At 44.6% G+C, this 13872-nt stretch overlaps 1 protein-coding gene across 3 annotated transcripts; it reads left to right on the top strand.

The window, feature by feature from the left end:
* Window positions 1-1048: 1048 nt before the first annotated feature.
* On the top strand, window positions 1049-13245 carry MSL1 (MSL complex subunit 1). Of its 3 annotated transcripts, XM_077164488.1 has the most exons (10): window positions 1146-1263; window positions 1791-1886; window positions 4550-4773; window positions 5803-6185; window positions 8093-8140; window positions 8588-8652; window positions 9633-9700; window positions 10113-10237; window positions 10403-10475; window positions 10888-13245. In XM_077164488.1, the coding sequence occupies exons 3-10, from the start codon at window positions 4571-4573 to the stop codon at window positions 10976-10978; spliced, it is 1056 nt and encodes a 351-aa protein (XP_077020603.1). In that variant the 5' UTR covers window positions 1146-1263; window positions 1791-1886; window positions 4550-4570; the 3' UTR covers window positions 10979-13245. The 3 variants fall into 3 exon arrangements, with proteins under 3 accessions (XP_077020602.1, XP_077020601.1, XP_077020603.1); XM_077164486.1 differs by having other exon boundaries at window positions 1050-1886; XM_077164487.1 differs by lacking the exon at window positions 8093-8140 and having other exon boundaries at window positions 1049-1886.
* Window positions 13246-13872: the final 627 nt, after the last annotated feature.

Below are 13872 nucleotides of genomic sequence, written 5' to 3'. Positions count from 1 at the left end.
GTGCCCCTCCCGCGTGGTCCGGCCGGTTGCCAAGGTGCGGGGGGCAGGGGCCGCCCCGCGCAGGCAGCGTACACAGAGGACGCAGTACACTTCCACGAAGGGAGTATCTGCCTCCTGAAGCCCCTTTCTTACCTCACTTCCTCCCTCCTAACTGCATTCTCCTTAGCTTCTTTTTCCTTCGGGGACTCCGCATCTCCGATCTACACTACGCTGTTCTCGCTTTATTTTTCCCTCCTCCAGACCCTCCCTCGGCAGTCCACCTTCGCCCCGCTCCACCGCTGGCTCCTCGGTCCTCGCCCCCTATCTCCGACCTCCCCTCGCCGGCCCCCGCGCCCCGGGCTCCTGCACCCCCCTCCCAGCTTCCCTCAAGGCGGCGGCGGCCTCTTTCACAATAGCACGGCCCGCCTCCCTCCGCTCGACTTGGGGTTCGCTCCCGCCCGCTTCCCTCCCGGCGCATGCGCCCTCCAGTCGGCGGCGGCTCCGGCGGTGGCGGCTACGAGCGGCTCCGTTTTTTTAAAGGGAAACGCTAAGGCGCTAGGGGTGACTGTGGGGGAGGGGGACCCCGAGCTGCGGAGACCCCCGGGGGAGGCGACAGATCCCCCCTCCCGGAGTAGGAGGGCTTTGGGCGGACTCTTCCCCCCCACCCCCTCCTGAGGAGGAGGGGGTGGGAAATGGAGGCTCGGGGCGGCTGAGGCGAGCTCCGGGGCGGGGGGCCGGGGCGGGGAAGGGGGGGTGTGGGGTGGGGAGACGAGGCGGGCCCGGCCGGGCCAGGGGGGGCCGAAGCGAGCTCCGGGGATGAGCTCGGGGGCGGCTGGGTGCGAGCTCCTGCCTCTGAGGCGAAAGCGGCGGCGGCGGCAGCAGCGGCGGCGGCGGCGGCGAGGCCCCCATGGGCCGGCGGCAGGCCTCAGCCGCGGCCTCCACTTCTCCGCACGCCGGCGGGATGGCGCCCGGTCCCCGGAGGAGTCGCGCTAGCCGAGGCCTGCTGCCGCGCTGCTAAGGCGGGCCCGCCAAACTCCCCTCCCCCTCCTCCGTCCTCGACCCCCCGCACCTCGCCCCTTCCCCACCCCCCCCCTCCGTCTCCGTCCCCGCCGCTGCTCCGGACCACTATGACCATGAGATCCGCAGTGTTCAAGGCGGCCGCGGCTCCTGCCGGCGGCAACCCTGAGCAGCGACTGGACTACGAGCGGGCCGAGCGGGCTGCGGCGCTGGGCGGGCCTGAAGACGAGCCCGGGGCGGCCGAAGCCCACTTCCTCCCCCGGCACCGTAAGCTCAAGGAGCCGGGGCCCCCGCTGGTCTCCCAGGGCGGGAGCCCCGCGCCCTCCTCGGCCGGCTGTGGCGGCAGCGGCAAGGGCCGGGGCTTGTTACTCCCGGCCGGAGCGGCCCCTGGGCAGCAGGAAGAGAGCTGGGGCGGCTCGGTGCCCTTGCCCTGCCCGCCCCCGGCCACAAAACAAGCCGGCATTGGGGGGGAACCTGCGGCAGCCGGAGCCGGCTGCAGCCCCCGACCCAAGTATCAGGCGGTGCTGCCCATTCAGACGGGCTCTCTCGTGGCGGCGGCCAAAGAGCCTACGCCCTGGGCTGGGGACAAGGGTGGGGCGGCTCCCCCAGCTGCCACCGCCTCGGACCCGGCGGGGGCCCCACCACTACCTCTGCCCGGGCCGCCACCCCTCGCGCCCACCACCACTGCCGGGACCCTGGCGGCCAGCGAGGGCAGATGGAAGGGTATGAGGAAGAGCCCTCTCGGGGGTGGCGGCGGCTCGGGAGCCTCCAGTCAGGCCGCCTGCCTCAAACAGATCCTTCTGCTGCAATTGGACCTCATCGAGCAGCAGCAGCAGCAGCTGCAGGCCAAGGAAAAGGAAATCGAAGAGCTGAAGTCAGAGAGAGACACGGTACGGGAGGGGTTAATCTCTGTTCAGGTCGAGGTGCGAGTCGTGCGCATGCTCAGGGGAAGGGGGACCGTAGGAGGTTAAGGTACCCCTTCGTTGGGGGTAAAAGAGGTTGGCCACCCGCAAAGAGGGTGTCATAGGTGCTGGGCCCGTAGTCCTTGGGAACCAATCTCTGAGGCTAGGTTGGAGGGAAGGGTTAAAGGGCAACCTCCTTGTGGGGAGTGGGGGAGGGGAGTTTCAGGTACCAAAGGGTTAATTTAAAATGACAGCCCCAGACTCTGGGAAAGACGTTTAAAGTGGGGAAAGACCTGATTTGAGAAGGGTTAAAAATAAAAGGGTGGGGTGCATATGTGGTGGCTTTATGGAAGGGGTTAAATTAAAGAGCTATTGCGTTAGAAATGCATTGTAGAGAAGAACTTAGCAGCTGTTGCTCTGAGCATTGCAGCATCTTTAGAGAGAAGGGAAGTAAGCCTTTTAATGGGTAGTGGGGTAGAGTTGATTTAATAGGTGTAATCCTATTTTAGTCTTCTTAAATGATGTGAAGAGAATCACTGCCTTTGATTTCCAACAGTTTGTAATAGGAATCTGAGTTATAAAACATGACCACACTGACCAGGTCCCTTGTATAAGCATGAGTGCTAGATTGGTGTTTGAAGCCAAAAGATTTTAAGGCATCAGGGGAAAGTAAGCTTATTTAATGTATTAAATAAGCCCCCCAAATCCCTATCTTAGAATCTTAAAACAGTAGGAAAGTCATTTATTATTTCTTTGTACCACTGTATAGGCTTATTTTTACTGCAGCAGTAGTTAAGGGTACCTATAAAGTTAAAACATATTCCTTTACATATCAGGAAAGCTGGGGTGGTCTGGTATTACTGTCTGGCTTGGTAACACCCTGCATACCTTACAGCTGCCTAAAAATAAACATGGTTTCTACAATTGTTATGTTCAGTCTGCAGCAGTCAGCCTCAGTGTCTTCTCTTTCCCTCTCCCTCCCTCTCTCCCTCTCCCCCCTCTCCCTCCTCTCTCTCCTCTCCCTCCTCTCCCTCCTCTCCCTCTCTCCTTCTCTCCCTCTCTCTCCCCTCTCTCTCTCTCTCTCTCTCCCTCTCCCTCTCCCTGTGTGTTTCTCTTTCACTCTCCCTCTCTCTCTCTCTCCCTCTCCTTCTCCCTCTCTTCCTCTCTCTGGTGTTGTGTGCGCCAAGGGCTGAGCAAGGAAGCAGAGGCTATTCATTTTGTTTGCTTTTCAAATGAATTGCATGGAGCAGGGTCTGTTTTATTGGAGAATACTGTCTGCAAGGTGGAATGGAAGCTGGGGCAGGTTTCATTAAAATATCTCTTGGTGTTGATTTGTGGAAGTTACTCAACATGGAGGTGGCACTGCTCAGCTACTGTACTGCAGTCTAGGGGTGTGATGGTACTGTAATTCCAACACATATCCTTGCCTTCGGGGTGGGGGGCTAGAAGAGAAGGAGTGGGGAAGGAGAAGAAATCAAGGACATGTCTCCTACAAACCGTGGTGAAGTAATGTTAAGGCTGTGACTCAAAGCAGATGTAGGGGGATGAAATGAGAGTTACGGCTGACAAGAGGGGCTCTCTGTTGATTGTGGAGGTTTCAGCTCAGTTCTTGAGGTAATGGCCCCTTTGCAGGATTTCCTAGGCAGGAAAAGTGGGGTGAATTAAGGATAGAGATTCAGTCTGAACTTGGCATTCACTGCTTCTGTTGTGTATTGCAGTCTTAGCATTGCTTAAGCTTGTTTCTCATTCCATTTGTTGCTTGGCCTCAGCTGAAATCTATGCAGCCAAATGGATGTAATAAAGGCAGCATTAATATTACTGTCTAGCCCAGGTAAAATTCTTGCTATAGGGTATATAAGTAGCATAGTTGGCACCTTTTCTCAAAACACTTTAATATGAAGTTTTCAATGATAATAGACCTCCATTTTCTGTTTGATTATGTAGTTCTCCCTTTAATTAGAATTAAAGGACTTTGATTTTAATCAGTATTTGGATAAATAGGTATAATTTGTCTGTTGTCGCAAATGCAAAGCTTGTTTCATGATCGTTGAGATTTATGGGTACTGGTTTCTATTCTAATTCTTCCAAATGGAGTATTCATTGTTTTAGGAGTGTGCCCCCACCCCCACATCCCTTTCAAATGACACTGCAATCCCTAGTGGCACTGTGTGAGCTTTTAATTCCTTCTCTTTGTATTGTATGGACTTTGCCTTTGTGCATAGAGTTTTGGAGCTGAAGTAGAGAGGTTAGGATGTGGAGAATCTTAGGGCCTCCTAAAAGGACATAAGGTTAATTCCGGGAACTCTCAAACTGATTTGGAGCCACATGGTTAGCAGTAGCAGAGACCATACCATTGAAAGGCACACTGTGGCCCCTCCTGGTAGCCAGGATCTTCTTTCAGAAAAATGAACTACAGATTCGCTCATGCTCCTCCCCATCTAGTTTAATCTCTAAAATTAAGCAAGGTTCCATGTGTTCTTTATTATGTGTAAGGAAAACTGTTCAGATTAATGTCTACCTATTAAAAATAAGATGAATTGATAGGTTCCAGGGAAAGAGTCAGAAGACTATACTGATTCCTAAATGGGGTTAACTACCTGTGTTTAACTTTTTTTTTTTTATTAAGTCTGCATTTTGCCATTCTTTTCTAGCTCCTTGCTCGGATTGAACGTATGGAAAGGCGAATGCAGCTGGTAAAGAAGGATAACGAGAAAGAAAGACACAAGCTGTTTCAGGGCTATGAAACAGAAGAGAGAGAGGAAACGGAGCTATCTGAGAAAATTAAACTGGAGTGCCAGCCAGAGCTTTCTGAGACATCCCAGGCTCTGCCTCCCAAGCCTTTCTCGTGTGGGCGGAGTGGAAAGGGACACAAAAGGTGTGCTGATAACTTCATTACACTGGACAGGATGAGGACACTTGTTACCAGTGACAGAGAGTAGGGGATTGGGACTTATTACTTAATTTCTATGTCCTGAATTATGAGAGGTCTCTTCCAGGCTGAGAAACTATCTTGAAACATTCTTGCTCAGGCTATAAAAGTCTGTTAGGCACATTTTGGTCATGTTAGTAATTACAGAACTCAGAGTGCATTATAAAGAGAATGGGCAACCAATTTAACAGTTGAGTTTCATAAAGAAAGCTATAGCTGTTCACTTCAAGTTAGGAAATGTTAAATTCCTTTGTTGTGTTAGGTACTGGTAAATATAAAAAAGTAAAAGGTAACTGGCCTTGGACTCAAGATTAGTCTAGCTGTAAGCATGGCCATACATTTTGAAAACTCAGAACTCAGATGAAATACAATAAATTATGCAGATACAAACTAAATTATTTAGAATTCAGTGATATTAAAGATTGTAAATTAGAACAGTGAGAGAACACTTTACTGAGGAGATGGATCTTGAAAAAGAAATACAGAGTTTAGGTTAGTAAAGAGGAAAGGTGATGGCAGACTGGGGTGAGGGGAGAAAGAAAGCCAGCAGACAGCAAGAAAAAAGAAATAGAGATTGTAATTAACATGATAAAGAGTTAGGGGCAAAACAGACCAGTCTCTGGTTGACAGGAATGAAGGAAATAGGTCACAGAGTAGTGGCACCTAATGTTAGCTAAAGGGCATGGAATAAAATAGGAACCTCTTTAGATCTAATAGAGAATAAGGACACCATTAGAGGTTCGTGAGCATGAAAACTCATATGTTCAACAAATATTTACTGAGGGCCTGTTATGTATACTGTTACACATGGGGCTGTTCCTGCTCAGATGCCAAACAAATACCAGATATGTAGATTCTTGAATACTGGTCATTTTGGGGTAAGGGAATAAGCTAGTTCTCTTGCTCCAAAATGTAACCAAATCAAATTTTATTCAGGAATCAATGGATTAAATTTTTTTTTCCCTATCCCAATAGGAAATCCCCATTTGGAAGTACAGAAAGAAAGACTCCTGTTAAAAAGCTGGCTCCTGAATTTTCAAAAGTCAAAACAAAAACTCCTAAGCACTCTCCCATTAAAGAGGAGCCCTGTGGTTCCTTATCTGAAACTGTTTGTAAACGTGAATTGAGGAGCCAAGAAACTCCAGAAAAGCCCCGGTCTTCAGTGGATACCCCACCAAGACTCTCCACTCCCCAGAAGGGACCCAGTTCCCATCCCAAGGAGAAAGCCTTCTCAAGTGAGATAGAAGATTTGCCGTACCTTTCCACCACAGAAATGTATTTGTGTCGTTGGCACCAGCCTCCCCCATCACCGTTACCATTACGGGAATCCTCTCCAAAGAAGGAGGAGACTGTAGCAAGTAAGGCATAGAGAACACTTGCTCTTATACCCTAGTGGTGGCGGTCAAGCTAACAAGTGTGAAAATGCCTTTGGCATTTTTTAAAAAGTGCAATCAATAAAGCAGAGTTCTGTCAAGATTGAGTAAGTTAACAGCCAGAGACAGACACTGTGCAGGCATTGAAAATAGATGGAATTACATCAAAATGTGCTCAATGTATTTGCCTGCTTACAACACTGGGAGATGTGTTTGCCAGTAAGTTGCTCATCACAAGAGCACCAGACTTGGGGGTGTAATCTCCGGCAACTTGCATGCCCTCTGAAAGAAGGGTTTTCTGTGCTGTGAAATGCATAGAACTTATACTTTGCCATGCACGACTGTTCCTGCAATTGATATTGTGTGAAACCTGGGAGGGTGGTCTTTGGGTGTTCTCAGGGGCCAATGGTAATTTTGGGGTTGGGGAGCCAGCTTGGGGTGGGGATTTCACCTGGGCCTCCGCTCTTTAACTATATAAACATTTATCTGTATCTCTATGTCCCGGTCTGGGGGGCAGGAGGAATCTGCCAAAGACCAACAGTCTTACTTTATCTTACTATACTTCACAAAGGTTCTAAAATGTGAAGAGTTTACTTGGATTGCAGTAGCCCATTGGTTGTTCATATATTTAAATAAAATGGTCTACAAACTATTTTTCAAACAATAAGGACTATCTTGGGATATCTGAGCTGCTTGGGGAGGGTGTGGGTTGTGAGACCTTAATCTTCCTTCCCTTTTTTTTCTTTATGGCTTCCACACAGAGGTGTTCCCTACCTCCTACATCAACCAGTAACTGGAATATGCCTTCAATCATGTAATGTTAGTCTGTGACAGTCACTGCGGGTGCACCTGGGCGATGGTGGGGGAAGCATTTTTGGATAGAGTTACATCCCAGGGTTTTTGCCAAGACAGCCCTAGCCAGGATGGGGATGGGAATTCATTCCAACGAGATAAGTGCTTTCTCTAGGCTTTGTTTGGCTGTTCTGGTGAGAAAATTAAGTGGGGAAGATAGATTACTCTTCTTAATTATCTGAAATTCACTAGGCTTCACACTTGAGTACATGAGATAGACTAGGGTCCTGATCTAGGCTCAGATTTTTTGTTGGTTCAGTCAGTTGAACAGGTTCATCCTTAATGGTTAACTTTCTTACTGCCATGGCAATGCTGTGTAACAATTTAAGAGAAACCATGAAGCAACTTCCCATCCGGGATTGGGAAATGCCTTGGTCCGGAGCTGTTCTGTGTCGCTGGCTGTTTTTGAAAACCATATCTGTCCTAGTACAGAAAATTTCAAACACCTCTGAGATTGTGGGTATAGCAGTAAAGATGGAGTCTGACTGGGGGGAATCCCAGCTCTTTGAGGAGCCTGAGTTGTGAAAAAACATGTAAATCCTTATTTCTGATACCCCTATCTCAAGAGAAAGTCTCAATGGCTTGTTCTAAGGAAGCCAAAGTCTTTTTGTGCATGTTGTTCAGGCTGGACCAGCAAGGTAGTTTGTTTGGAGGGAGGAGGGAGCTGTTTAAGAAGACTACATATGTAAGTTTTGAGAACACTGATCTTTTATTTGAAAAATAGGGTCAACTTTTACTCACCTGCCATGTTCTGAGTTTAAGGTTTGATATCCTTGGCCATCAACTGTTGCAGGGAAACCACCCTAAATAATGAAGAAAAGAAGTCGTCTCAGTGTAAAAAAAAAAGTGGTGGGCTTATTTTCTTTTCTTTTGTCTGTTGTTCCCTTTTCCCCTCCCCCAGAGAGAAATTCTCAAAAGAACAACTCAAAAAACAAAATGGCTTCCTAGTGAAAACTTCAGTGATGCTCCTTTCCTCCATTTTGGGTGTGGGCTTTTTTTCTTTTTACACTGAGATGATTCTTCTTTCCTGCATTATTTAGGGTGTCTGATGCCATCAAGTGTTGCAGGAGAAACTTCAGTCTTGGCTGGTGAGTAGAATAGGAATTGTGCTGGCTGGGTCTGGGGTTGGGGGTGGTGGGATGGTGGATGGTTGGGAGCTGCATTCCTGTCAGTTGGATGTGGGAGAATAAGGTTCCTTGGTATATGATTATACTACTATAGACTTCAAAATGACAACAAATTTCAGTTGTTTTTCAGGAACTACAATAGCATCCATTATATGAATTATCAGATATTGGCTTAGGGTTTTTTGTGATCCTGAATTTGGCAAACTGCAATGGCATTTTAGTTTCTTTTATACCATAGCGAGGACACTGAATATGGCTTCAGGTGAGGCCATAGAATGGATTCCTACCATTTGGTAACTTTGTCTCATCTGGGGAGAAACCTCTTAATCTTAATGAATATAGGAGTGTTTTGTGACCTTGGATTTAAGGGTGGCTCCACCCCTCCTCCCTTTTTTTTTTTTTTTCCAGTTCCTTCTTGGAGGGACCACTCAGTAGAGCCTCTAAGGGACCCAAATCCTTCAGACCTTTTGGAGGTAGGTATCAAATAAGAGACTGAAAAGAACATGGGGTATAACTTGAATATGTCATAGTAAACATATGGATGATTAAATAAAATTTTAAGGCCAGAGGGAACTTGAGAGATTTTCTAGTCTAATTCCTTCATTTTATAGATGAAAAAAACTGAGATTCAAAGTGGGAAAGTTACTTACTCAAAAATACATACCTAGTAGTATTCAAAACAAAGGTAGATTTCACGTTAAGTGGAAGAGTTAGCATGTACCACTCAGCGACAAATCTACACATTCCAACCTGATTTAACTTTTAAAATTTTGATGGTTACTACCTTATCAGCAGATGAGTGGAACAAATGGATTAAAAATAAATGAATAGTTGGGGGGAACAAATGTTGAAATAGATTTAGTAGATTGAAATGGTAGTAATCATGGGTGGGGAGGGGTAAGGGGTATGGTACATATGAATTTTTTTCTTTTTATTTCTTTTTCTGAATTGATGCAAGTGTTCTAAGAAATGATGAATATACAACTATGTGATGAATATTGTGAGATACCGATTATATATGTAGAATGGAATGATCATATGGTAGGAATGTTTGTGTTTGTATGTTGGTATGTTTAATAAATAAAATTTTTAAAATGTCTTTTCTACCCAAATTGACCTACAGATTCAATTAAAAATTTTTTTTGAAAATTTGATGTTTAGTTTAAACTCAGATTCTTGCAAAGTATAGAGGGGATGGGTTTATGGAGCCTCAAAGATTGTTTTGGTTTGACATGATGTACCTTGGAAAGCTATGGAAATGGTTTTGAAATTTGGAATTTCTGAAAGGGTGGGAATTGGAAGGTAGTATGTGCTTTGTTGATCCTATCACTAGGGAAGTTCACATGATATCCATAGAATTCATACACTCAAGTGGGACTTGAAGTTGGAAATGAATTAGTATATGTGTATTAAATGGTGATAAATAGCTTATCAGCTACTGTTCTTTATACAGAACCTGGATGACAGTGTGTTTTCGAAGCGGCATGCAAAGCTGGAGCTAGATGAGAAGAGAAGGAAAAGGTAAGACCAGAGGTGTCTGTCCTGGGGACCACTGAACCCTAGGACCCTAAATCTCTCCCTTCCACACTGTGGACAGTCCTTGGATTCTTAACATTCTCTAATTACTGTTTTTTTCAATTGGTTGTGTATCTTAGTTTGAAGTGGTAGTTGTTGTAGGTGAACAAGCTTGTCTTTTTTTTTCCCCTCATATATGTCCTTCCTCAGTTCTACTCTCCGTGAAATGCCAATACATGTTTGATACTGCTAGACTGAACAGTTCTTCCCTAACTTGGTAGTCAGTTCTCTTTACCCCATCTGGAGGAGTCAGTAAGGATCTTCTGAGTGTGTCTGAACTATACACATTGCTTTTGTAGAGCAGGTTTCAGTAATGTTGGCTTTGTTTTGTTTTGTTTGTCTGGTTTGTTTTTTTCAGATGGGATATTCAGAGGATCAGGGAACAAAGAATTTTACAGCGACTACAGCTCAGAATGTATAAAAAGAAAGGAATTCAGGAATCTGAGCCTGAGGTTACCTCATTTTTCCCTGAGCCAGATGATGGTGAGTTCTGTCTTATCTAAAATAGTGGGTTTTTCAAAGAAGAAAAAGGGTGCAGAGCTCAAGGGTACAGCTTACTCTGAGAGAGTTATATTTTGGAATAGGTATAGTTGCTACAAATTTCCTATTCATGGCACTAACAAGGTCTTATATGACTTTCTTCCATAGTTGAAAGTTTGATGATTACCCCCTTCTTGCCTGTTGTAGCATTTGGACGACCATTACCAAAATTAATTCCACAGTAAGTATAAAGTCCCTCTCCCTTCTCAGATAGCCTGCATTTCTTTAGCAGACTTCATGAAAGCATAGACAAAAGATAGAACAGCTGATTTGGGAATTTCTTTGGTAGCAGCCATGATTTTTTTTTGACAGAAGTGAGGCAACCCTGGGAAACGTTTGCAGTGATAGGATTCCTAAACCAGGAATTAGGAAGATTGCTTTTTGGGTTAGAAACAGATTTTTGAGTCACTTTAATGGCATATTGTTGTTCTGGCTTTGAGGCAGGAAATTCACTCCAAACTTGGGACTTAAGAGTCAAGAGTAGAAGTAAAGACGGGCAAGATGACTTTTTTTGGAGTTACTGCAGTTACAGTCATATCTACCCTGAATTACTGATAGTCTTGCAAGTTGACTTCTTCACCCTTTTTTGCCAGAAATTTTGAGCTACCCTGGTTGGATGAGCGTAGCCGATGCAGGTTGGAGATCCAGAAGAAGCAAACACCTCACCGGACGTGTAGGAAATAGATGTGCTGGCAAGAACCCTCTGTCTTCAGATAGTTGTAGCATGCCATTCCCAGAGAGTGGCAGAGACCTGTATATGTGACCTGTGTCCTCATGTATGTTATCATTCGCTGATAATGCCCTTCCATACTCCCTTGATTTGGGTTTTATTTTCATCACTCTGATTTCACAAAAACTCTTTCGTTGGACTAATTGTGAATTATGGAGAGTGATTGCGTTTTCTTTTCCCTTTTTGAGGGAATGAGCTCTCAAGTTAAAGCTGTAGGATGTCAGATTTGGAAGCTTCAGGGGTCTGCTCCTACACATTCGCCTGTTTTAAAGGGCTGTCTTCATTAGACTTGTGGAAGATGAAGCAATCCTTGTCTTTAGAATTGTGCCTGCAAGTACTTTTCTCATCCTGATATTTCCTTCCATATAGTTTGGGTATAATGGTTTTTACCCTAAAACAAAACACCTCACCAAGAGCTTAAAGACCAGATGAGGAATAACAACTGAAGTGATGAAGGAACTCATCCTCACAGAGTAGAAAAGAAATTGAAGAGTTGGTAGATAAATATCTGAAAAAACAGTTCTCTTAAAGTCTGCGTTATAGCTATGTGGAAAGAGATGTTTGGCTGTGATTTTTTTCTTGGTTAACGTGGTAGGTGAATATCTTCCCCTCCTCCTCAAAAAATAAGACTTTTGGAAAAGAGGGTGGGGACGATCATATTATGGTCCTAAACAAAAGCACTTGGTATTTGGGGGTGGTATGCCAGAACTTATATAGATGTCCTTGTGTCATATCACTTCTCAAGTATTCCTTATTTGGGCTTTATTCTTTTAGCTGAGCTCTTGGTGGTGGGGTCGAGAGTTAGGAAGGGTGAGGGGTGTGGAAATATGTGCTTCATTTGGCTAGGCAAATGTCTACATCTTGAAATAAAACAGTTGTACCTATTGAGCTTCTCCATTTACTTCATAAAAATCGTTTCATACTTGTACAATCTTGGTTCTTTTTTTTTTTTTTTAACTCCCTGTTTTGTTAAAAAAAATTTCAGTACAGCCCTCCCAGGCCACTTTGGTCTCATTGTAAGATTCTTGTAACTATCTGGAAAGAAAATAGAGCCAAGACCTCTGGTCTTAAATATATAGGAATTGCCTTTCTTTAGTCTTCAGGACTATTGCTTGAAAACAAGTAGGGGTCTAATCTCCTAGAAGGTAGGGGCTTTTATCCTTAAAGAGACTATGTCCCCAAATCATTAGCACTTTTAGAGGAGAAGCCAAGGTATATAGGGTGTGTGGCCGGCCCATCAGTGGAGCAGAAGAGAGAATGGGATACCATTGTGGGAAGAGAAGAAAAGTTCCTCAGGGGCCTCCCACTGCTAAAGCTTTTTGTGACATGTTGATCTGTGCTCCCTGGGCTTGACTTTTAAAGGAATTATTCCGGCAGCACATGTAGTATTCTTGGATGATCTTGCTGCTCTTATTTCTCCTTTTTGTGTGTGTGTGGCTATGGGTTTTCATTTGTTACTCCCATCTGCTTAGGAGAGTGGGCTCTCCATAAGGGAACCTGCTGTGAACTTCATTGGAGCAAGGATGTAGAGAGAAATAGGACTTATTTGACTAGGGGCTCTCATCTCATACCTTAAGGAGAGGAAGGAGATTTCTAGAAAAACTGGCCCAGCTTTTCTTTGTTCTCTATCACTTTAATATGGCAAGTTGTTTAGCTTTTCTACTTTTACCTATGTTATGTTCGTTCATGATGTGCCCTAAAAGAAGAAAGAATCATCAGTGTCTCTTTACTTTGTTCCTTGATCCCTCTCAGTTTCTTGATTTTCAGCGTTCATTGGATTCCTAATTTTGGATTGGGTTAACAGGTTTAACCTTATTTGTGCCCTACCCAGGGGACCCCCCAGATTCTGAACTTGAGCTACTGAGAGGAATCCATGAGGTGCTATTTGGCCAGACTTAGTGGATTCTTTTTCTTTGGTTCTCCCTCTCCCTGATGACCTCTTATTTTATTGTTCACTTTTCTAGATCAGTTCTCCTTTGGTTCGAATATGATGAGGTTTGTTGAGAAGGAGGTTGGAGAATAAATTAGCTAAGTTCCAAGAGTGAAATTACAGTGTGTTAGAGTGTGGGGGGAAATTAGTCTTATTTTTCCCTACATGGGATACAACACTGTGAAATTCGATCTTCAATTGAAGGCCCTGCAGTTCTCCTAAAACATAGTTCTTTGTTTTTCTTTCTTTAACAACTTTAAACTAGTGTTAATAAATTAAAAAGAGAAATTGCTTGTCTGTCCACTTCAGCTTTGTTTTATGCCCATTTCATATTGTTGTCTGTGTTGTAATTCATACTTTTGATACCATTTCTGATGTGTAAAATTGGTTGTCTTGTAAATATCTTATAAAGAGTTCAATTGTAAATAAACTATTGTGGCTGTTAAAAGTTTTTGAACTTCTGCTTCAGTTTATTAGATCTGTTGTGAAGCATTAAACAAATCTGCTTGTATATTTTATAAGATTGGAAAAGAAACCCATTTTCATAACAAATAGAAAAATACATGATTTCTTCTTTAACGTACCATTTGTGCATGAACACAAATGTATGTTTTACCCTCTTTGCCCTATGTTCCTCACACATAACTGACAACTTTAAAACGAGATTGTAGGATACTTGATGCCTTGTTTCTAAGTTAATACAATTTCATACTTGGAAACAATAGAGGTCATCTAGTCTGACTCCTGATACATAATTTTCACTTGACAACATTCTAGACAGATGAAGTCCAGCTTCTGCTTTAGCACCTCATTTTTCTTAAACATTTTTCCCCCCTAAATGTTAGAAAATTCTACCTCCAGAGAATCTAACTTCTTGTAACCCAAACCCCACCGGTTCTTGCTTTGCTTTCCAGGGTG

Source organism: Tamandua tetradactyla, chromosome 6 (genome assembly GCF_023851605.1).
Source record: "Tamandua tetradactyla isolate mTamTet1 chromosome 6, mTamTet1.pri, whole genome shotgun sequence".
Lineage (NCBI taxonomy): Eukaryota > Metazoa > Chordata > Mammalia > Pilosa > Myrmecophagidae > Tamandua > Tamandua tetradactyla.
This window is presented reverse-complemented; position numbering and strand designations above follow the sequence as displayed.